This window comes from Vigna angularis, chromosome 11 (genome assembly GCF_016808095.1).
Source record: "Vigna angularis cultivar LongXiaoDou No.4 chromosome 11, ASM1680809v1, whole genome shotgun sequence".
Lineage (NCBI taxonomy): Eukaryota > Viridiplantae > Streptophyta > Magnoliopsida > Fabales > Fabaceae > Vigna > Vigna angularis.
Window position 1 is genome coordinate 3,980,948 of NC_068980.1, and position 24,735 is coordinate 4,005,682.

Here is a 24,735-nt window from a genome sequence, read left to right on the forward strand (position 1 = left end):
GATATTGATGATTTTAATGGTTTTGACATAAAAAATTCTAAGTCCATCAAATGACATCGTTAGAGTCAATTATCACTTTTAAGGTATTGTTCGCTTTGAAATTTGAAATTATATCACAGTTTCATCTTTAAAAAATGTCTCAAAGGGTGAGAGCTTGAAATTATGTCAGTTTTATTTTTAAAAAGCATCTCAAAAGTGAAAGAAAGAAGATATACTAAATTGACTTAGCCTCAACTCTTAAGTGATATGAAAGTGTATCGAAACATAAATTCCAAACTAAGAGGAATGAGGGTTTGTCCCCTAATGGAGGATTAAAGAGGTTATTTTTTGCAATAGACACCAATATTTTAATTTCAAGTTCCTCAAATAATATCGTTAGAATCAATCAGTATATCCAAAGTATTATCTACTTTAAAACCTAGAACTTCATCACAACTTTATCCTCAAAATGCACAATAAATAAAATTATAAAAATATATTAATCTTTCCTTAGTTTCAATTCCTAAATTATATAAAACTATTGGATATATCAAAATATCTCATACTTGAATTATATATTATAACAAATTCAAACCTATCTCGAACACAAATAAATCAAAACAATTTCATATGTAGATTATTTGCTTCCAAATTTTATGCAAGAGTAACTCCAATGCCTAAAATCTACAATGCCTAAAATCTATAGAAATTCTTCAAGCACTCATAAAAAAATTCCAAGAATTTAATCCATAAAATTATCATCTTTACTTAACGAGATTATCGAAATTTTTTATTCTTTAACTGATTCAGCAAATAAAGTATAAACATCCCACATACAAAGAAAAAGAGAGAAAAAATATATAATAAAACCATTATAAAAAGCTAAGAATTTACCTTCATCGAGATCATGATTAGCCTATATTAACCTATATGATTAATAAAACATAAACAATCAATAAAAAAATATAAGAAGAAAAAAAATATTTTTTTAAAACTGATCTAAAATCCTTTTTAAAATACTTTTTATTTTCATTTAACTTAAACTTTATTATATGATAAAATCAGTTCTTTCACGTGTCTTAAAATTATATTTCTACTTAATACCCAAACATATATTTTTAAACTTAATTCTTCGAATAATTATTCTTTGGAAAAAAAATCCTTTTAAGCTCCAACTATTTTTATTTAAAACATGTTAATGTTAAAATTTACTATATATAATAATCTCTATACGGTACGGTCCTCATGGGCCGTCCTCCCATGATTATCCTCCCGTGGACATTCTCCTGTGGACGTCCTTCCGTGGACGTTCTCCTGTGATTGTCTTCTTGTTGTTGTTCTTTCGTGGCCGTCCTTCTAAGGTTGTTCTCCCGTGACCATCCTTCCTTGGCCATTCTCCTTTGGTCGTCCTTCAGGTTGTGTCGAACGGTAATGATTCATTAAGTCCCTAATGTAGATTAAGGTGTGATTGGGTCGTCATTAGGCTAGCGAAAGATAAAGGCTCATAATCAACAAATATAAATAAAGGTTTCAGGTATGACTTTCGAGACATGAAGCACATTACATGCATCACTTGTTTAGCTAACCGATCGATTATATTACTAACTTGATCGTCGGAGTGCCTTTAACAGGTACCTGTCCGCATGGCTTTGATGAGAAAGAGAGAGAGCGAACACAACTTGAAAGATGAAAGACCACTAAGAAGTTCGTCTGGTCTTCAAAAGAACTTGTATTGCTTTGAGTAAGAGACTTCTATCCTATACCTTTGAGTAAGAGACTTCTAACCTATATCCGAAACGATCTCAATAAAGTAGATGTAAAGAAAAATTTAGAAGACTTGGAAACTCACACTATGGTATAATTAAAAGGCTAGAAAAAGAAATTTTTTTTCCGATCTTCAATTCGTATTTAAATAATCTTGAAAGTAGTGTAATAAGACTTGTTTATTTATCCCTCCCTAATTTCAACTAAAATAGGAATGTTGGTTTTTCACTTTTATTTAAAAATTAAATAATAATTTTAGTTTAAAATATTTTTTAAACTGAAATCATATCAATGTAATACCACTTTTTTATATAAATAATTTTTTTTTATTTTTGTTTAAAGTTTGTATGTGAGTATATACATCTACTCACTCATTGATAACATAACACAAACTTCTTGATAGTCATTGGTGGACAAATTTATCCTTTAAATTATGAGGTATTTTAGTAAATATAAACATAACTTAATTTGTTTTTGTTTTATGAACATATATAAAGTAAATGTATTCATTAAAATCATTGATATTGATCATGAGATGTGGATAAATATCCATGCTCGTAATCGATGATGGCTGCTTTAGAAATTAATTTGAAACCAAAGTTGCGAATTGTGAACCACAAGTTTCCCTCCCTCGCAGGTCACTCGTTCAGAAGAAAAAAACAGGATTAACATTTTGTACAGTTATACTATACCGCGTTTGGTTTGCAATCGCTATCCTCGTGCCTTTACCTCCCTCGTTTTCATCTAAGGAAGGAATAGAATCTTGGAGTCATTGAGGTCTATAAATACCCGCCAAGCTCAACTCAAAACTACCAACACCAAGCCAAACGCCAAATAAAAATCAAAACGCAAACTCATTATTTGGTTGCAGTGGCGTTTGGCTTGCCCTGTTCTCAACTAAAATGCCGAAAATGGGACTCAAAAGCTTATTCCTCTTTAAAACATCACCATCACCACCTTCTGCAAAGCCCTTCTCCCACTCCTTATTGGACGAAAACATTGAAATTGCACGCTCTATCATTTCCAAATGGGACCTTATTCCTTCTTCTCACCAAACTTCTTCTCTCAAACCTGCAACCGTTCCTCTTTTCAGCAACACGCGTCAGGAAGCCAAACAGTACCTTAAGGCCGTTACGAGTCTGCAGTCCACTATGCATCACCTCGTCGCACTCGATTCCTCCTCCGAGAGCCTCGTTCAAGCCCAATTCCTAATGCAACTCGCCATGAAGAGGCTCCAAACCGAATTCTATCGGATTTTAGCCGAAAACAAGGACAATCTCGATCCTGAATCCGTCATTTCCACCGATCGACGGAGCAGCAGTGTCTCCGAGGACGAAGACAATTTTTCAGAGGACGAGTACCGCTTCGCCGGCAGCTCGGTATCCACTGTCGCCATGGCGGATTTGAAAGCCATTGCGGAGTGTATGGTTTCCGCGGGATACAGCAAAGAGTGCGTCAAGATTTATATCATAATGAGGAAATCGATCGTGGATGAGGCGCTGTATCATTTAGGAGTGGAGAGGCTGAGTTTTTCTCAGGTTCAGAAGATGGACTGGGGGGTTCTGGAGTCTAAGATTAAGTGCTGGGTGAACTCCATCCAGGTTGCCGCACAAACTCTGTTTCGCGGCGAGAAATCGCTCTGCGACTACGTTTTCGGTTCGGCGGAGAGGAAGATCGCGGACTCGTGTTTTGCCGCAATTTGCAGAGATGGCGCGGCGACGCTGTTCGGCTTTCCGGATAACGTGGCGAAGTGCAAGAAAACGACAGAGAAAACGTTCAGGATGCTGGACTTGTACAACGCGATCTGTGAAAATCAACAACAAATCCACTCCATCTTCTCGTCCGAATCAACCTCCTCCATCGTATTACAGGTGTGCGCTTCAAAGGCGAGGCTTGGCGAGGCCATTCGGACGATGTTAATCAACTTTGAATCCGCGATTCACAAGGAATCTTCGAAGATTCCAGTGCCTGGAGGTGGAATCCACCCGGTCACGCGCTACGTCATGAACTACATCGCGTTCCTCGCCGATTACAAGGACGCGCTCGCCGAGATAGTTGACGATTGGCCGCAGAATCCGTTGCCGGAGTCTTACTACCGCAGTTGCGATCGCGAGGGAGTGAATCGCTCGTCGGGGATAGCGGAACGGATCGCATGGCTGATATTGGTGCTCCTCTGCAAACTCGATGCCAAAGCGGAACTGTACAAGGAGGTTGCGCTTTCCTACCTGTTTCTCGCAAACAACATGCAATACGTCGTCGTAAAAGTGCGAACCTCGAACCTAGGGTTAATCCTCGGCGAACATTGGTTAACGAAACACGAGCTGAGGGTGAAAGAGTACGTTTCCAAGTACGAGAGCGTTGGATGGAGCAAGGTTTTTTCGACTCCCCCGGAAAACCCAACGGCGGAACAAGCGAGGGCAATTCTCGAGAGTTTCGTGTTCGCATTCCGTGAAACGTGCAGGGCACAATCATCGTGGGTCGTGCCCGACCCGAATCTGCGTGACGAAATAAAAGCATCGATAGCTACTAAGTTAGAACCAATGTACAAAGTGTTTTTGGAGAAATATCAGCTCGGGCCGGATGCGGTTTTCGGTTGTTCGCCCGATGATTTCGAAAAAACTATCTCAGATATTTTAACGGGGTGCGTTTCGTCGTCGCAGACAGCTCCTTCTCCACCGCATCGCTTCAAACGCCGGTGATGTTGGAGCACGCAGTCGGTTGGGCCCACACATTGTTTTTATTGTTTTTTTGTAAACGGTAAAGGCAAGAATGTGGGTGGAGTGGAATCTTAGATTCGTCTCCAGTGTGCAGAAAGCTTATTTTATTTTAATTTACTTTTTCCGATTAAGGATTAAGTTTTAAGTGAATAATCCCCCAACCATGGAAGGATAAAGTATATTTTGTAATTTAAACTCTCACAAATTTTATTTTTTTTCAAATGCTAATTTTATTTGGGTTGCACCACTATCAAATTTTGCATCCAAATTAGTTTGACATTTTAACACTTGAATAACTAACTATTAAGAAAATCTACATAAACCAGAATATAAACACATTTATTATCTTTTATGAAGATATGAAAAACTACAAGTCTTTAACATTTTATTTCTTCTATCTTTAAGAAGTTATAATAATACAAAGACTAATTACATTTCAACCACACCATGGAAAACTTCAATCCAAATCTGCATAGCAACATACAAATCATTATATAAAACACTAGGCATTCACGTATAAGCTGAAAATGTCCTTATATAATGACCTCTATCACCCCTCAAGATACCAGTATTAGCCTCATGTCATCGAAGAAAATTTACCTGTCTCTTAAATATGTCATTTAATAAAATCGAGTGTAGAGTATACAAAAACAAAAGTGGTTGCTTGAATTTCTCATGATTTATGATCTTCCATATGATCCACACAATATGCAGATTTATGTGGTTGGTTAAAAATATTGGTCCCTTGCACGAGTCTAAATAGGATGGTTGGGGTTACAAACATAATGTTGTTGAAAATGAAGTTCAATCTAATTTAAAATCATTTATGTACATTACACCTTTGGTTAAAATTGAACCAAGAACTCTCAAGCGATCGATCATAAAAATATCAATACAAACACATAAATTTACGTATCTGTCCAATCGAAGACACTACTGGTATTGAAGGCAATGATCAATATAACTGAGTTATCTTTATAATAAAGTTTATGATGTCATTAAGTCTTAACTGGCCTCTCAAAAAGATAAGAACCTAAGACATTATAAATAAAAAAAGATAAATAAGATAGTTACAAATGTTTTTTATTATTTACATATTCATTAGTGTTGGGAATCTAGTGTGAAATTTTATATTAGATATAAATGAAAAAGTATAGTAGATGAAGATCCATTAATTCATTGTCTTAAGATTTTTGGTAAAGTGTGATGTCAAACTCTTGTATAGTTAGATTCAAACCTCATTAGTATTTGTATTTTTTTGATAAACTTTTTTCTCGATAAACCCAACAATTAGACTATCTATAACTATTGGTTGAGTTTATTGGTCTAAATTCTATACCTAAATGTCAATTGTTGCATTACATTTTTTAATCCCATGTCATGTAAATTATTAAAAATTGTGAAACTTTCAATAATCTTTTTAATAGTATTAATATTTATAAAATTTTGTTTTATATTTCGTATATGTAAATGGGATAAATAAGCTATAATTAAATTAGTTATATAGTTAAAGTTTCTATAATATGATATTATATACCATAATATTTTGATACAAACATATTTAATAAATCAATTATACGAAATTTAAAATGATATAAATTTATAACTCAAAACAATGAAAGAAAAAACAAATTCTAAATAAGTTGATGTTAAACATCAAACTTTGACATTTGAATTATATTATTTTTTCAAAATCTATCATATATTATCATAGTATGAAATTTTATTAAAATAAAAAAATACATAAATTTTACATTAAAATCATGAATAAAAAAAATTATATTTCATAAAACATAAACAAACTATATATATTTTAAAAAAGTATAATACAAATACATGAAGCTTAAAGATTAAACCACTAATAAAAAAATCTATGTGGGTCTTGAGATAATTTTCTTCAAATTTTTTTTACTACCCCCAAATTGTTCGAACTTTGAACGCTTGTGGTTTGCAAACCAACTGGACCTTTACTTTCACTCTGAACTATTAACGACAGTCTTTTTATTTGTTATTTGTTTATTTACCATAATTAAAATGGTAACTTTTTATTAAGTGAAGTGTTGGTATGCTAAACTTAACATGATTTCAATAAAAAAAATTATTCAGAATTTGTATTTTATTTTCATACTTAGAGCATGTTTAAATATATGAGATTATATATTATATACTTTTTAAATATTTAACATTATTGTATAATAGACATTCTTTACAATAGTCCTTCATCATCTACACTTTTCATCGTCTCTCTCTTCCAAACCAAATGTGAGTATCTGTCAAAGAATCAATAACTTTGCGTAATAATATTGTAATAAAGATGAGTAATCAGAATTAATTACCTGATCTCTTGTCATATATATATTTAGAAATCTTATAATGGACTTACAATTATGTTTAACACATTGATTATCAATAAATAACTTTCATTATTCCTATTAATTTCTAATTAACGATTATTATTCTTATTAACTATCCATTAATAGTTGTTATTTTTCTGAATAATTATCAATTAATGTCTGTTCTGGATCGATCAATTATTTTCTCGTGGATGGTTGACCGCCCAATTCTTACCTGAGATGGTCATACAATACAAAAATTAATTTTGATAAAAATACATAAAAAGAAAAAACAATAAATTTCTCTAGCCTTTATGAGACCTAACTAATATTAAAAGGTAGTTCATAATATTAATCTTGTCTTAAATTTATAGATATTTTAACATATCCCTAACATTAATCAAATAATCAAATAAGTAAATGCATTGATTATATGATTAGAGTAATTATATTATCCAATGTAGTATACTTGTTTAATTTTATAAACAAAACTACAACATATGTATAGTAAACATGTATTTTTTTCAATTAAATTCTAGAGAAATTATTATTAAATTGAATTAATTAAACAAAATTTGATCATAGCTTATACATATTAAAAAAACATTAAAACTAACTAACTAAATATATGTGTGTACGCGCGCATGTTAATAGAGTACATAAATTTATATATAGAATAATTAATTCATATTATTTTATTTTATTTATTGTTATTTAAATAAATTATTTTAAAATGGGCTATACAATTCGAGAAATATTTATCTTTATTTATATAATTTATTAGTGTTTATAAAGAATTTGACTGCATTAAAACATTGTAGTTGAAAATATAAAAGTATAAAGTGAAACTGACATAAACAAAGAACGATTAATTTAGGCCTAGTATTTATATGGTTAATTTTTATCTTTCTTAATTTCTGTAAGTGCATAATTAAGTATAACAAAACGGTGGTATTTATTAGGAGACAAGATTGAAGATGAAGTTTCAATATTTTGTTACAAATTGAAAATATAAAAAACAAGATTCATTGTTAACCTTCTGCAGTGCTCAATAATAATGGCCATAAAATAAAACGGAACAAGAAGCTGAAGAAATTAAAAAAATAAAAAAAAATCTAAGAAAAAAAACACAATATTTCTCCCTCAGGACTTTGATTTGTTTCACATTGTGATTTTATAGTTTAAAAAAATGAATAATTTTGTTTAGATATATCACAAATATTTTAGTTAAATTTTTCGAAATTTAGAAGTAGTTTTTAATTTTGCTGTAAGGAAAAAAAATGATGATAGAAATTATAAACAAAAACTTATATTATTAATGAACATAAATATAAGTATAAATATTCTGACTTTTTATATTGTGGAGAAGTTTTTCCACAGCTTGGTTAATTGGTTTAGAAATTGTGGAAAGTTGCTATAGAAATTTAATAAGAAAATAGGGGTACCTAACATTTCTCTGTTTAGTTTAAATTAAAGTAATTAATTAAATAAACAGATTAAATTAAAATAAATTAGGTAACATCATGTAATTCAATGATTATTAATTGATCTGACTCGGACTGAGTGCTTTAATTTACACGGTCCACACTACACCACATATAACAAAATAAGTCACTTTTATTTATATAATTAAAAGACATTATAACTTTTAACAAAATTAGATCATTTTTAATTTTGTTCTCCCTTGATTTTAATTTTTTAATATCAGACTTTCAGAATCCGTAATTCATATTTTAAATGGATAAAGTTTTATAGAATTTTATAAAACCTATTATCAGACTAAAATTTTATGTTAAAAAAATTATATAAAAATTTACATCATGTGTATATTTATCAAATAAAAAGAAACACACACATTCATTCTTAATAGTCATCACTACTAATTCCTTAAACATCCTGAAATATCTGCAACTCACGTCAAAATGATAATTATCACAAAGAAAAAATAAAAACATCAGAAGTTATTTTTTCTTTTAATTCACGAAAGCCATTTAAAAAAAAAAAAAGAAAAACTATTTGCATGTTGTATATTCTAGAAGCCATTTTGGAAAGTTATTTTTCACTTTCAAATTAAAAAAAAATGGGAGGTATTTTTATATGGGGTGCAGAAAGAAACAAAATGAGATGTATGAAGAAAGTGTCATATCTATGCGTGAACATTATATTTGACGTTTGGTCCTTTTTGGGTTTTCTTTCGGTCTAATTATATAGCGGTCCAATAATAAAAACAGCAATTACTTGGTGTACCCCCACAATTTCCTCCCTTCAAATTTTCAATGTAATCATTTTGCCCTTTGTAAAACTAACTTCCCGAATATATATATTCTAGAAACTTTCTGAAATCAACTTTACACTGTAAAATTTTTGAAATATTATTTTCGAAACTCATTAAATATATTTTGGAAATAATTTTTTCGAATCGATTTTTCAGAACAAACTTTTTTGAGAATGAATTTTTCGAAACATCCCTACATGAGTTGCAGATCAAGTTTTTTTCTGCGCTTTTTTTTTTAATTTTCTCTGCAACGATTCTTCTCTCCTCTTCCTTTGCAGTAGTGTTGACGAAGGATATTTAAGTTTTTTCCTATCTTACTATGGGGTGCAGCTAGAAATTTCAGTGGCGATGAAGGATATTTAAGTTCTTTCCTTTTTATTGTGGGCTGTACTTAGTATACTTGTGGTGCAGGAAGCAATATCCAATGTAACGAGGTTAAAGTTGTGTTGCCACCAAGAAAAGAGAAAACGATAGAATTTATTTTCATCCATAAAATTTCATCCGTAATTATAAAATTTTTTATACTGTTTGTATTATCAAATTGTTTAATTTAAAAATATTTTTCTTTAATATTTTATATATTTTTCTTGTATTTAATACAAATGTTAACCAGCTCATAAATAATTTCAATTTTAATAACCCAAAATCACATGACACATAAAAGTCATTCATTAATACATACACGTAACGTGTTAAGCTATTCCTAATCCATGAACAACTAAATTTGAATTTCAGTGTTTGTAGTATTTTTAATTGTAAATTTCAAAATCGGTATTTAGTATTAAAGTTTATTTTAAATAAATAAATAGCATATATTAAAAAGAATATAAAAATTAAAGATTTCACAATGTTTACATAGTAATACATACAGGAGTAAGTACAACTAAAATTCTCATCTTACAGTCACATAAGTTTATGTAAAAAATAAATGCATGATAGTTGTCGTACAAAAAAAACATACATCAGCAGTCAATAAGACAGGGTTTGTTTTCAGTTATAACATTCAAACGAATTCTTGTTTTTTTCCTTAATTTGTTTTTCTTAATTGAAATGCAAACTAGCATTAATTAAATATAATAATTATATATTTCTTTTTTAGATAAAATTTAAACCAAAATTCGTGGATTTAAATACTCATATAGGTCTAAAGCTTAAAAAATATACATATATTTTTAGGAAACATGTCGAAAATACGTCCTGCACTCCCCCAGAAAAAAAATCTATTTTCTCTATCGGTGAACATAAATAAGAAGTTAAATTATTTCTAAAGCAACTCTAAAGGAACTGAAATTAGATTAATCAAGTAAAATATATATAGTGATTTTGATAAATTTCATCTTAATTTTTCTATATGGTACATGGTTTTCCTAGATTCTGGAAAGAAATGTGTCTTCTATTAATTTTAATATTGTAAAAAAAAAACATCCATATTGTGAGATTTTAAATTATTAGAATACATCTATATATATATATCCTTTGTTGTGGCTAAAATGAAAATTAATAGGTTCGAGGAAGAGAATAATAATTGAAGTTTCATCCAATAGTTCGGCTATGGGTGGAGAAAAATTAAATGTGTTCATTATTTAAAACGTACTTGGAGAACACTAAAACTGAAATTGACCACTTCCCTTGTGGGTTGTTGGATGCTGCAGCAACTCCACGTTTTCATCCACCATGCAACTTACAAGCCCATTAATTTCAAAGCAAACAACTTGAACAAAAAATCCACAATCAAATCAATGGATAAATGTGTAGGGAATACCACATCAACTAAGAATAAAATAAATTTTCATATATTAAAATTTATTTTTATGATATTTGTATAGTATAATTGTCTTATCAGCTTAAAACCGAAGGGTTTTGCCAGTCCGAAATTTTCAAAAGATCTAATTAATTAGTCGAATAGTTGGACTAAACGAAGATTAATGTTATGAACGATTACATTAAACTTAAACAAGATTATTACCATTTGAGTTGTAATTAAGTCGGTGCTAATCTAAAGTTTATTTCGGAATCTATAAATACAAGTTTAAAGTATTATAATAAGTTTGTTATATTTAATACGCATTTATTGCTAGTATCGCTAAATCTTTATTGATTTTGGTATATGAGTATCTTCTGCAAATAACTCTCTACTTGCTTTAACGATAGCAAATATGGAGTAGGAGATGAACTTTGGCATGAGCTTGGATTTAAAAGAACAAATCACAAACCAAAACAAAAATAATTGAATCTAGTTTTGTCACTAGTTATTAAACCAGCTTACAAAGTGAATTGATGAAAATAATAACGTAATTTCATCAAAGTTTGGTTTCTTGTTTAGCTTTTATAATTTAACAAAACTTTACATATGTTTTTATACATACTATTTTCGATATTTATGAATTCAGATGATAACATTAAAATTAAAAACGTGCATATGAATACAAATATTACAAACGGGTATAAACAACAAATAAGTTTAAAAGAATAAAGCTCGTATAGCCATAGAAACTAAATGATTCATATTAAAGTTTTCATATTGATTTTAAATTGAATCTGATTTTTTTTTCTGGATGTTTTATGTTTTTTTTTTCTGGTTTGGATTGTCTCTATTGAACTGATAAATATCATTAATTTTTTTGGACACATACCGTTTAGTAGATAAAAGTGTTAAAGTATACACTTTTTATTTATTTTTTCTTTGTTGGTTTCTTGTATTGTCCTTATTCAATATATTTATTTTTTTATGGTAAAAAAAATGCTAATTTGTGTGAATCTTTTTTTTGTTGCAAAAATGTCCATTAAAGCATTTTTTTTAGTAAAATAATCGGGTGGGAAATCACGGGATTAAATAATTTTTCAGTAATGGGAGATATTTTTTTTCGGTAATATCTTCTTTAGATATAATTTTGTTTAAAAATATGGTTGAACACTAAATGAGTTATAAATGAACCTTGATTTAACTAGTCCATGTGCAACATTTTGATATGCATTGCATGAATATCAACGCATTTATTCCCACCACGTAAAGCAAATCAAAGAATATTAATAGGATAATTCCATTTTTTTGCCATGAAAGAGAGATACCTAATTAACTACCTCTGAGCTAAATCTGATGACAAAAAGGGTATAATATTTGTTATATTTTTGTATTAATCCACCTTTGTTATTATTATCAATCCTTCATTGTGTAACGTGAAAATGTTAAACAGAATATATAATACAACTAAAAAGGCAAAAAGAAAATGCTGATTTGAAGTTCTGTACGTGACAGACACAATTAATATATCTTTTTCATTCTACCTATTCACAGGTTGCATAATCTTACTAATAATAGTATAATTATGTATTATAATCCATGACAGAATCACAATTAACATTACAAACCCTATATAACACGTTTTTATCATTAACAAATACTAATTCAAAAGTATGTCATTTTAGGAATCTCATTAAATAGTTATACTCATAATTTCGTAATTGTTTAGCAAGTCTGCGCCCGAAGAATCATGATTCATTAAGAGGCCATGTTCATGGTTGGCAATGTACCACTCTATTATTACTATTACTGTTCCTAGCAATGGAAAAGCAAATTGATAGCAACACCAATACATATATATACGTAAGGATTGATGTATACATAAAACTAAATTGGTTCATTATCATTCATGGCAGACAACGACATGGAAACTTCGTCGTAAACAAGGAGCTTAATTACAGCATTATCTCACTCATTAATTTGGCCGAAAATGTTTGGTGTTCTTCTTCTGCTTCAAAAGTTTTCCATAGCTTTCTGCAAAATTTTACTCTTAATATACTCGCTCCATGATTCTGTCGTAATGGAGAAACTACTAAGTATTTTAAATATCATGATGTTTATTAATTTTTACATGAGATTAATTAAATAATATATTTTTTAACATATTTAATTAGTAATTTGGTGTTTATATTTAAATTTATGATTAATTTTGATCTGGTATTAAAACCATTTGAGAGTGTTACATGTTAAAAGAAATTTCAATATAAAAAATAATTCAGATTTTGACTTATAACATTTTTTAAATAAAATTAATATTATTTTAATGAAAAGAATTAAATTGATTTTATTTAAAAAAAATTGGGTAAATTTAGAAACAACAGAAACTTCGCTTAAAAACTAATAGTTTAATCTTTTGTTCTAACCAATTTCTACGATTGATGGTTACAGTGTTTAGAAGAATTTGCAAGAATCTTATGATATAGATAAACCCGAAGAGTGTAGGGACTTCTCCACTGAATTATTGAGTTGATTGTTCTAAGAATTTGGCTCATGTATTTATTGTTGTCTGGTCTTATTAGAGTTCTAAATAGGTTTGTCTTGGTGGGGGAATTTATAACTCTTTTACTTTTCTCATCTTCCATTAGTTTAGTTTATTTATGGCTTTTATATATATATATATATATATATATATATATATATATATATATATATATATATATATATATATATATATATATATATATATATATTTATTTATTTATTGTCAATTTTATTCAATAGAATATTCTTTAATGTGATTTTAAATTTCGTATTTATGTTTAATTTCATATTTATTTTTTATGACATTATTTAAATCGTTAACCACAGATTATACACATTGACTGTGTTTAAATGAGTTTATGATTGCTTGCATGATTGTCCTAAAAAGTGAGAGTTGATTATGTTGTCATCGAACCATGTTGTCAATCATAATTGGAGTCACCACTAGACCAGCTTCGTTCTTCCACCACCGTGATGCATTTGATTCCACCACCATCGTGAGTGTAACACCAGCCAAGAGAACCACGAACCACCTTGCACCACCAGCGTCTTCATGTTATCTCCTCCACTTGCACTTTGAACCACTGTACGTGAGCCTTTAACGCAAAATGTGAATCCATCTTCTTGAAGCCCCTAATAGCAAACCACACCTAGCATATATCCATAATCAAACCACCACGAGATAAAAATAACGACGAACCACCAAATAATTGTGATTGCAGTACAAGCAGCATTTCAACCAACATTGAACCCTAAATCACAAAATCCCAAATTGTGAGCTTCACAAGATGAACCACCTCACGAACGCAACTTACCGTGAGTATTAAGGATGACAAAAATATTCGTACTTACGGGTATCCGTGGATAAAATTTGCCATAGATAGTTAGTACATTTGGGTATTTATTAACTGCGGGTAACGAACAGTAGGTATTTTATCATCTGCTTATAAATGGATCGGTTACAAGTATCATACTACCCGTACCCATGAGTATCCATTACCAATAAAAAATTAAAATAAAAACTTAATTTGTATTTTATTAAGTTAAATTTAATTAAAATTAAAATTAATTTATATTTTATTAGGTTGAATTAACTAAAATTAAAATTAATTTATATTTTATTAGGTTAAATTTAAATAAAATTAAATTTGAATTTATATTTTATATTTTTTGTATTTTTATTTTAAAAATTATAAAATATAATTTTTTAAATATCCGCGTATCCACGTGTACTCGCGGATTTTAAAATATACGCAAGTATTTTTTAAATAGGTATTCAACGGGTAATGGGTGAACTTTTTTGTTGCGGTTCGGATAATAGGTAGGACTATCCATACTCGACCTGAACCGCTATCATCCCTAATGAGCATCAAACCACCATAGCAACTTTGTTCCTTACCATTGTGACACATCAGATTTCACCACCATAGTGAGTGCAACACCACTTAAGAGGAACCATGAACCACCTCGCACCACCAACATCTTCATGTTATCTCCTCCACCTACACTTTGAACCACCATCAACCTTCATCGCAAAATTTGAATCCATCTTCTCGAAGCCCCTAATCTCAAACCATTTATCACATATCTAGAATCGAACCACCAACAAAACGTGACAGCAACATAAGCAAAAATTCAACCATTATTGAACCTTAAATCACAAAACCCCAAATCGTGAGCTTCACAAAAAAAACCACCTCACAAACGCAACTCATCACAAGCAATCAACCATCACAATAGTGTCAATGTTGTGTCGCCGCAAACTTGAAAACGCAACGAGTCAAAAACACGTCTACACCACACACAAAAAGAATAATTGCATCAAAACACGTATAAGAGCATTTCGCGACCTAAACATAACTAGAGTTGTAACCTCGTCATGGTGTGTGGAATCAGTCTCATCGTCGCATAAGCAACTCTCACTGTGTATGACGGACCATATAAGCAACAATTCATTCAAATACTATCAATATGTAGAGTATGTCGTTAACGATTTAAATGGTGTGATGAAAAAAGATCAAATTAAAAAAAACCTAGGACCATATTGGACATAAAAAAAAAAAGCTTCACATTGAATAAATTGTCAAAAGTAAGAATAAAAAAAGAGTATTTTATTTTTAACAATCTTTATTGATATGATTTATTATAAAGTGGTAATTTCCTTAAAGTTTGGGATCCGTATATTATATTATATAATATTTAGTAAACTTGCGACTCGTTAATTGCACGAAAAATGTTCTTGGTAGTTACTGATTTATGCTATATAATGTGAATAGAATAATATCGGTATTAAAGTGAATATTTAGATTGATAAAAAGGTTTTGATTATTCATTTGCCCAACTTCTTGATTTCTCGGCATTTTTATTGCAAACATAACTACAATTTCTTCCTCCACCACTCATGTGCTTTTTAAGATACACTGATAATTTTGTCCCTTGCATATATCTCTATTTATTTACTTTTTTTGCTGTGCTCTTCGTGTGTTTTTTCCTTTAAAATTTTTGTAACCATGAATTACTCACTTCGTACCTTTTGACTAAGTTAAAGGTCATCACAAAGATTTCTTCATACGCGTAATGGTAGGCCAGCCCGGTTGAGCTAGACCTGTTTTGTGATTCCTAGAATGCATGTTACTATAATTTTGATTGTAACTATCGGATATGGGTAGTATTTGCAATAACCATACTAAGATGATAAAGAGTCTTTTGTGAAAAGAAGAATAGTAGAAAAAGAGTTAAACTCAAAATTTCTTTTACTCTCTTTTTTAATTTTTATTACTAAATTAATCTTATAGCTTCACAAACATATTTATATATAAGTTATTTTTATTTTTAATTTTAATTTTTAAAGCAGTATTTGTAAAGAATATTTAAATGGTCTATTTCTTTTCTTTACAAGCGTTGTCTTCTTTCTTCACGAAGACGTTGACTTCAACGTCAGAACCAAAAACTTCTTCGGACAATAAATATTCGGCTGAGGAAAGACACAGGAAACTACTCAAGCGTTGTCTGTTTTCTTTAACTTGCTTGGCCTTCTGTTGACTTTATGCAAAAGAAAATATAACTTATCCATGCATTAAATTGTGAAGGACGTATTAGGTGTGCATCGATTAAGCTATTAAGTGCCGAGTTTATTTCGTTAGCTAGGAAATTGTTCACCTAGTCTTAGATCGAGATGCGAAGATAAAAACTTTAGTTAGTTTTTATTAAATGAAAATATGTTTAAAAACCTTACATATATTAAAAATTATAAACATATATATATTCTTATCTTAAAAATGTATAAAATTGAATTAAACTTAAGTTAAATTCTTGAGATGTATTAAAGTCATTAAACCTAATGAAATTTATTATTTATTAAATCTATTTGATATTGTAAATTTACATAACTTGATTGTCTTTTTAGGAGGAAAATTTTTAGATACTAGAGTATATAAGCTTGGTCTATATATAGATAGTAGTAGAATATTAATATTTTACTCCTCAAAAGTCTAGGTAGTATATGCATTCGCCCTAGGTCATATTATATAGAATATGGAACACGTTGATAAGAAAGTGTGTGTAATTCCAACCATTTAATTCTAGGTATTCTTCTTTTTGTTTCTTTCGTTTACTTTTCCTTTCCTTTTTCAGTGGCACATATGCACTTTGCTTGTGGCCACTAGACTGCAAAAAAGGTGCACCGTAAACTTCAATTTGTCTATCCTATATAAATTCATGTCACAAGATTACGAAAAACCATTGCAAACAATTTCAAATCATTTTCTGAAATTCTCATGTGATGGGAGATCAACAATATTAGAGGATGTTTTGATGTGATTTTTGTTGATAACGAGTTAATAGCAATGAAAACTGACTAAGCTAATAAGATGGCGATGCTCATGAGGTCTAGGTTTTTATAAATATATATTGTCATCTTTCATCAACACATCATATGTAAATATCATATTAAATTATTTATTTTTATCATAATATTACACTTTATAATGATCTTTCCTTCAAAAATTGAAATTGACTTAATTATTAAAATTTTGATAATTTTTTATTGATTTTTCAAACTTCCCTTGTCAGAAGATTTAACCTTTTTTATATATGTGTAGCCTACATGAAGAAAATATAATGACATTTTCATTTAAATATATTAAAATAGACTATGATACCATCAATGTGTTTTTATAAAGAAGGGTCTTTTATACAATAACAATAAAATACTAACCTAACTCACATACAAAGATATACTAACGACATTTTCAACATAAAATTTTAAAATAAAAAGTTTGAGTCTTTATTTTTTATGATATTCAATTTTTATATTTTTTACTCAATGCGTAAAATTAAGACTCGCATTTTTTAAAAAGCTTCACTCCTAACATGATATTTTTAAGAATGTATGAGAATAATAATAATCATTTAATTTTATTTCTGTGCATTGGTGTAGACAATATGTTATAAATGAGTGTTGAATGATTTTATGTATATGTAAGATTAGTGCGTATTATATCTACGAATAATGCATCTTCTTCCTTAAATGAGGATAACCATATGACAAACCTACCATTGATGTGTCATTTCATTTCTATACTATTCCATGCAACTTGCTTATTACAGCCTATATACTAGCTGGCGTTGTAACATTTGAAGAAATTGGAGCTTTGATGAAAATGTCCTATTATGGAATAAAGACTTAACCACAAAACTCTTCCTAGCATGCTCATACTGTGACCATTGCTTGCTTGCTTTCTAGTAATAAAGGTTGACACGAAAGCTTCAAAGACATAAGTTTGTTGGGGGTTGAGGTAGCTATACTAATACCAATGCTATTACTGTTCCTGTTGAGCATTGACATTTGGATTACCGTCTACCTTTCACATTCTCTCATCGCTCTCACACCTTATAAAGTACTGCCATTATTTGAATTTCCAACCCACCAAATTATTTCTAACCCTTAAGTTCACTTCCTCTTTCTCTTTCTCTCTCTCTCTCTCTCTCTCTCTCTCTCTCTCTCTCTCTCTCTCTCTCTCTCTCTCTCTCTCTCTCTCTAATGGAGTTCATCATATTACTTTATGGTGCAACAATGCTGTACTTGTGTTTCCTGATCTGGAAATTGTTTGATCAGAGAAGAGACCAAGAGTGTTACATATTGGACTACCAACTGTACAAGCCAAGCGATGAAAGAAAGCTTGGAACCGAATGCTGTGGCAGGATCATAGAGAGGAACAAGCATTTGGGTCTGAATGAGTACAAGTTCCTCCTCAAAGCCGTTGTCAACTCCGGCATTGGTGAGGAAACGTATGCCCCAAGCAACGTCATCGAGGGTCGTGAGGCAGCTCCGACACTGAAAGATGGTGTCACGGAAATGGAGGAGTTTTTTCATGACAGCATTGCCAAGCTCCTTGCAAGTTCAGGCATTTCCCCCTCGCAGATCGATGTGCTTGTGGTGAATGTCTCTATGTTCTCCGTTGTTCCTTCCCTGACTTCAAGAATCATCAACCGCTACAAAATGAGGGAAGACGTAAAGGCTTACAACCTCACTGGGATGGGTTGCAGTGCCAGCCTTATTTCACTCGACATCATTAAAAACATTTTCAAGTCACAGAAGAACAAGTTTGCTGTTTTGGTGACTTCCGAGTCTCTCAGTCCAAACTGGTATAACGGCAACGACAGATCAATGATGCTTGCCAACGGTTTGTTCCGGAGTGGTGGGTGTGTCATACTTTTGACAAACAAAAGATCCTTCAAACACAGGGCCATGATGAAGCTGAAGTGTTTGGTGAGGACTCACCATGGGGCTAGAGAAGATGCTTACAGTTGCTGCAATCAGAAGGAAGATGAGGAAGGCAGGCTTGGGTTTTACCTTGGCAAAAACCTTCCCAAGGCAGCTACAAGAGCCTTTGTTGATAACCTAAGGGTGTTGTCACCCAAGGTTTTGCCTACTAGAGAGTTGCTGAGGTTTATGGTTTTGTTCCTCTACAGAAAACTGAGGGAAAGTAGTTCCCTTAAGTCTTCAAGTGGGGGATCTAGTAAGTCTAGTAACAAATCTCCTTTGAACTTCAAGACTGGGATTGAACATTTTTGCCTGCACACAGGAGGAAAAGCTGTGATTGATGGGATTGGAATGAGCTTAGATCTGTGTGAATATGACCTCGAACCAGCAAGAATGACACTGCATAGGTTCGGCAACACTTCCGCTAGTAGCCTGTGGTACGTGCTGGGGTACATGGAGGCCAAAAAAAGGCTCATGAAGGGTGACAGAGTACTGATGATAAGCTTTGGTGCTGGCTTTAAATGCAACAGTTGTTTGTGGGAGGTAATGAAGGATCTGAACGATCGTCCTAATGTGTGGGACGAATGCATTGATGACTACCCACCAGAGTCCTTGGCCAACCCTTTCATGGAGAAATTTGGTTGGATCAATGATGTTCAAGAAGCAAGCAACTTCAAACTCCATGATTTTATCAAGTAAGGTTTCATGTGTTGTTCAGAATTTCTATAATATATCTTCAGAAATTTAAGAGTTTTGATACTGTTGTTATCAAGAAAGTTTCTTCCAATTATAGAACAAAAAAGAAAACGGTATCAAAATTCTTATATTCTCTGGATACTATAGAAATTGTTCAATGAAAGAAAAAAAAGAAACTCCAAAGTTTAATATTTCCTAACAGGCATGAATGTCACACACCATATTTGCATCTGGATTAATTTTTTCTGTAAACTATACTTATTATTGATGAATCTCTCAAGGGTTCATTACCCAATAAGTGTGCCTTCCTGTCAAAAGGGTGTTATAGTTTCCTTTTGCCTAGTCTTATTTGTTTTAATAGGATGTGATATGATAATACCTTTTTTTTTCTGTGACAAAATATTATTGTACTCATTTTTCTTATATATATATATATATTCCTCAAATATCGTCATAATTAAAGTGAAAGGATGGACCCGAGAATATGTGTTGTGGGGGTTGTGCATGGATTCTACCTTTTTATATTTATTTTAAAGCTTAACTAAGATATGTTAACGGGCCATTAATGTTATGGTCACGACACTGCAACTTTTTACACTCGCATTGAATCCTCCGTTCTGTCGTTGTCAATATTACATCGATAATCTGTTTTCTTAACTCCTTTATACTGCACAAGCTTTTCAAAACTTCAACATATAGATAGGTTAATTAAGGAAATTGTGATGTTAACTCTCTAAACTTGTATGAGAAACATTAACGTCATGATTAAAGAAAGTCAAAGACATAATTATACTAGGAACCAATGACTGTAAGAGACTCGTGTGAAGTGAAACACAGTTTGTTCAGGTTTTTATAGTAATTAATCCCGTGGCTTGATTTATGAGGAGTTTGAGTGTGATCATAATTTGAATGTGATAGATATAAATGAGGAATTTAAATTGTGAAAGAAAAAGTTAATGTGAATTCTACAAGACAGTTTCGTGTCCCCTTGGATGGTGAAAGTAATCTGACACAAAGAAAGGAAACTCTTCCGTGCATCTCAGAAGAAGGGTCCCCAGCACCATGAATATCATATACTGAATTTGGTGTAAAGTACTAAACAGTAGGTGAACACTCCTTCTAAAATCCAAAATGCATGCTAAAACATTTATCATTAGGATCGATAATTGCCTTTAGAATTTGTTTTGCAATTTTATATTTTCATTATAGTTTGTATAAATTAAGAAATGTTTAATATTATTTATCAATAAAAAATAAAATAAAGAATTAAATATGTTTTTATCTTTTATTTACAGTAAAAATTAGAATTAATTTTTTTCAAAATTTTAACTTGATTTAGTTTCACAATTTTAATTTTTTTTTAAATTTAATGTTTTTAATTAAATTTTATTAAATTTATTTGAAGTTTCAAAAACTTTATAAATTAACTAATACAAAATTTAGTTAAAATGAATAAATTCACGTAATTCTAAAAATGAAAAACTAAATTAATATAAAATTTTAAAAAATAACTAATTCTAATTATAATTCTAATTTTCACTAAGAAGAAAAACGTATTTAACTTTATAAATTTATAATACATACAAATTTTATTTTATAAGTTTAATTTAATAATTAAACTTAAAATTTATTTTCTAACACAATATTATAATAATATAAAATATATTTTAACAAAATTATTATTTATTTAAATTTATGGTATCATGCTAATCACAATCAATTTATTTATTAAAATCCCATCATATTATATAATGTCATCTCATTATATAAATGCAGCTTCAAATTTGTCGGAATAGATTGGGTGTCCCTGAGAAAGTGAAAATTTACAATGAAACCCTAGTTTCAAATGCGTTTTTGGTCCCTTGCTTTAAGAAACAATGAGAAAAGGTTCTCCCAACATCACTGGACTAAATCAAACAGAAGCAGTGAACGCTTTCGAGTATTTGGTTTGTGGATTGGTACTAGGTTTTGAGGTTGCAACATCTGGGGCATTATTGAAAAGATAAAGCTATTAACTTGAATTGAAAAGGAAAAGGAAGAACTTGACGTTTTGTTTTATTTGTTTCTTGTTGATATTATTAAACTCATAATAAGGTTTATAATAAATTGTGAAGTGAAAATATGGTGAGGATGGAAGGGAATTATTAGAGTGTTTGAAAGGGAATGAGATTTGGTCATTTGTTGCAGAGAAGTTGACGAAAGTGTGTGATTCATGAATGTAGGGTTTGGGATTTATGTTACGAAAGATTCAGAAATGGAAAAACCATGTGATAGGAACAGATTGACAGCTACTACTACAGTAGCAACTTGCCACAACGAAACCTGTCATAAATTTGCAACACTTTATCACAAGTTAGTGTCACTCTTCAAAGGGAAAGCTTTTACTTTTCAAACCCCACTTTCAATTTTTCTAACTTACAATTTCCTAATCCAATATTATTTTTACTGTAATAAAAGTTTTATCAAATTATAATATAATTTTTAATTATTAAATTTTTTTTAAGTATATGTGGTTTAAAGTTTCTCATCATATTTTTTTAAGAAAACAATTGTGTTTATAAGTTAATTAATTTAATTTTGATTTATAGAAAACAATGTAGGTGGTTTAATATTTTACCATCATGCATTTTTTTTTTTCATTTACATTCTGTTAAGTGTAATTTTTATCATAGATTCAACGTGGTCCTCATGTTTTATATTATATTTTTTTAATAAATTTAATAATATGACTTTAAAGAATTCAAATTTTCTGTAGAATATTAATAAAGTTCGAAATCGATTCTTATTAGTGTATTTTAACATCACAAACATAGAAACAACACATAAAAAGCAACATATAATCCAAATTCAACTTTGAGCATAATTAAAATGTTAAAGTTTGTTATGCTTACTATAACTTTATTTGAAAATAAAATGTCTTTATAAAAATATAATTATAAAAGTAAATATTTTTTTATAATTTTATTATAAATAATTTTTATTGTGTAAATAGTTTTTTATTATGATTAATTATTTGAATTAAAAAATAGTTATTAAAAGAGTAAAAGTGAAAATATTTTTTTGAAGTAATTATTTAAATTATAAAAAAAAGTGATTACTAGATAAATCGTTAGAATTAGAAAAATTGTGTATACAGTATAGATATTCACAATATTTTTACATTAAAATGTATTGTAAAGAAAGTATTTTTATTTTTGTTTTTGTTTAATGAGAATATTTAATACTGATTTTTTATTTTAAAAGTTACAAACTCAAACACTTTTTTAAACCTATTTTTTGCTGTATTTATTTATAAGATAAAATTATACTCACCAACACTTCTATGATTTTTATATGAACTATGATTGTTTCGGTGTAACTTGATTGTTCATCTTATACCATTTCTAAATAGTTCTTTTTTTTAAATGACATAATTTCTTTTTTAGGTTGAATTACATTTTCACCTCTCGATTATCACTCTCTCCCGCAAATCTTATCACATGCGGCCTTTCGAACACATTTTATCAATGTCTTATCTTAAATAATGTAAGATAATTCACCCCTTAAATGTAATAAATAAATTTGTTTTTGTCCCTTCCTTAAACTATTGATAATTGTTTCGGTATGGATGTTTTCCAGTGTGTTTTTGTTGCTTTTAAATGTCTGAGACGCTCGCTTTTCCTCAATTGTTGTCGTTCATGTTCTTTCAGCTCAAGTTATGGAGTCTCAGCTCTCAAGAAAGTGATTATAATATCACCTTAGAATCTTATCTAGAGTCTCTAGAATGTAGAGGAAACTGGACTTTTGCCCTGTCATTGTATTTATAGGTCAATAAAAATAACCTTACCTAAAACTCTGGTTAGTTACTCATAAATATCTTAACCGCTTAAAATATCTAAGATATTTTATCCAATAAATATCTTACTATACAATAATTATGTTCGTGTTTCCATTTGTTTGTTACTATTTGGTGAATGAATTGACATCCATACATGTTATGTTTCTCCTCCTTCAGTAATAAATATTAAACATACAATGATAAAATACATAGCAAAAAATATATAGTAAACTTGGAAAATATGTAAGTAGTTTTTATGATTTCACTAAATGAAAAGATGCAGAATCTTGAATTTCATGTTTCTCATTATTCTCACACACATAGTATAAAAGGACTTAGCTGGATGCATGGTAAGTTATATTTGACATCAGAATCTTATGAGATTTTCTTTTACTTCTATATTTAGAAGGTCATTTCATGCATGCATTCCAGAAGAAATTTCAGCATAATTGGAAGTGAATTTTGGTATGATATGACTCTTTGTTTTATGTCAAACAAACTAAACTACATCTCGAACTTCCTTCTTGGTCAATTTCTGAACATATTATCAACATAGGTGGACCATACACCGATTCGCTCTTACACAGTAAGAGATTTGCGAGAAAAACAATGTTTGAGATATATAATGAGGATGCAGTTATTTTTTAACTACATTATTTACTTGGTAAAATACTGATATTAATATATAATTGTTGTATGTTAGGATGTTAAACCATCATGAGTCATACATAGATGCTGATATAAATATATAATATGTTTTTAAGTCTGTAAAAGATAATAATTTATGAGTAGAATAATTTTGCTTCAAACACTAGCATAACTAATTGGATCACGATATTTTAATAATTATTTTAATAATTTTTTGATAATAAATTATGTATCAATATTTTATTAATTTATATATTTGAAACAAGACAGATCACATTATCGTATAAGTTATTGTAAAAAAAAATATTAAAGAAACATTTTCCCAACTAATTAGCTTGTGAATTGGGCAGAAAAAATGAAAATAGCATTAAAAGGAGCAATTATGGTGAGAGAGAGAGAGTCAAGTGCACATCAATGAAGACGCGTGAGGCCAGTTTCCTTACAACAAACTCACATGGGT

The 24,735-nt window shown here is 29.9% G+C and overlaps 2 protein-coding genes across 2 annotated transcripts; both read left to right on the forward strand.

The window, feature by feature from the left end:
- Positions 1-2,545: 2,545 nt before the first annotated feature.
- LOC108333500 (exocyst complex component EXO70H1) lies at positions 2,546-4,688 on the forward strand. The gene has a single exon (XM_017568966.2). The coding sequence runs from the start codon at positions 2,646-2,648 to the stop codon at positions 4,440-4,442; it is 1,797 nt and encodes a 598-aa protein (XP_017424455.1). The 5' UTR covers positions 2,546-2,645; the 3' UTR covers positions 4,443-4,688.
- A 13,493-nt stretch (positions 4,689-18,181) lies between these two features.
- On the forward strand, positions 18,182-20,220 carry LOC108333443 (3-ketoacyl-CoA synthase 12). Its single transcript, XM_017568885.2, has one exon. It carries the CDS (start codon positions 18,392-18,394, stop codon positions 19,811-19,813), a length of 1,422 nt encoding a protein of 473 aa, XP_017424374.1. The 5' UTR covers positions 18,182-18,391; the 3' UTR covers positions 19,814-20,220.
- Positions 20,221-24,735: the final 4,515 nt, after the last annotated feature.

Coding starts and splice junctions, on each gene's coding strand:
- LOC108333500 (XM_017568966.2), top strand. CDS start 2,646: ATGCCGAAAATGGGACTCAAAAGCTTATTCCTCTTTAAAACATCACCA.
- LOC108333443 (XM_017568885.2), top strand. CDS start 18,392: ATGGAGTTCATCATATTACTTTATGGTGCAACAATGCTGTACTTGTGT.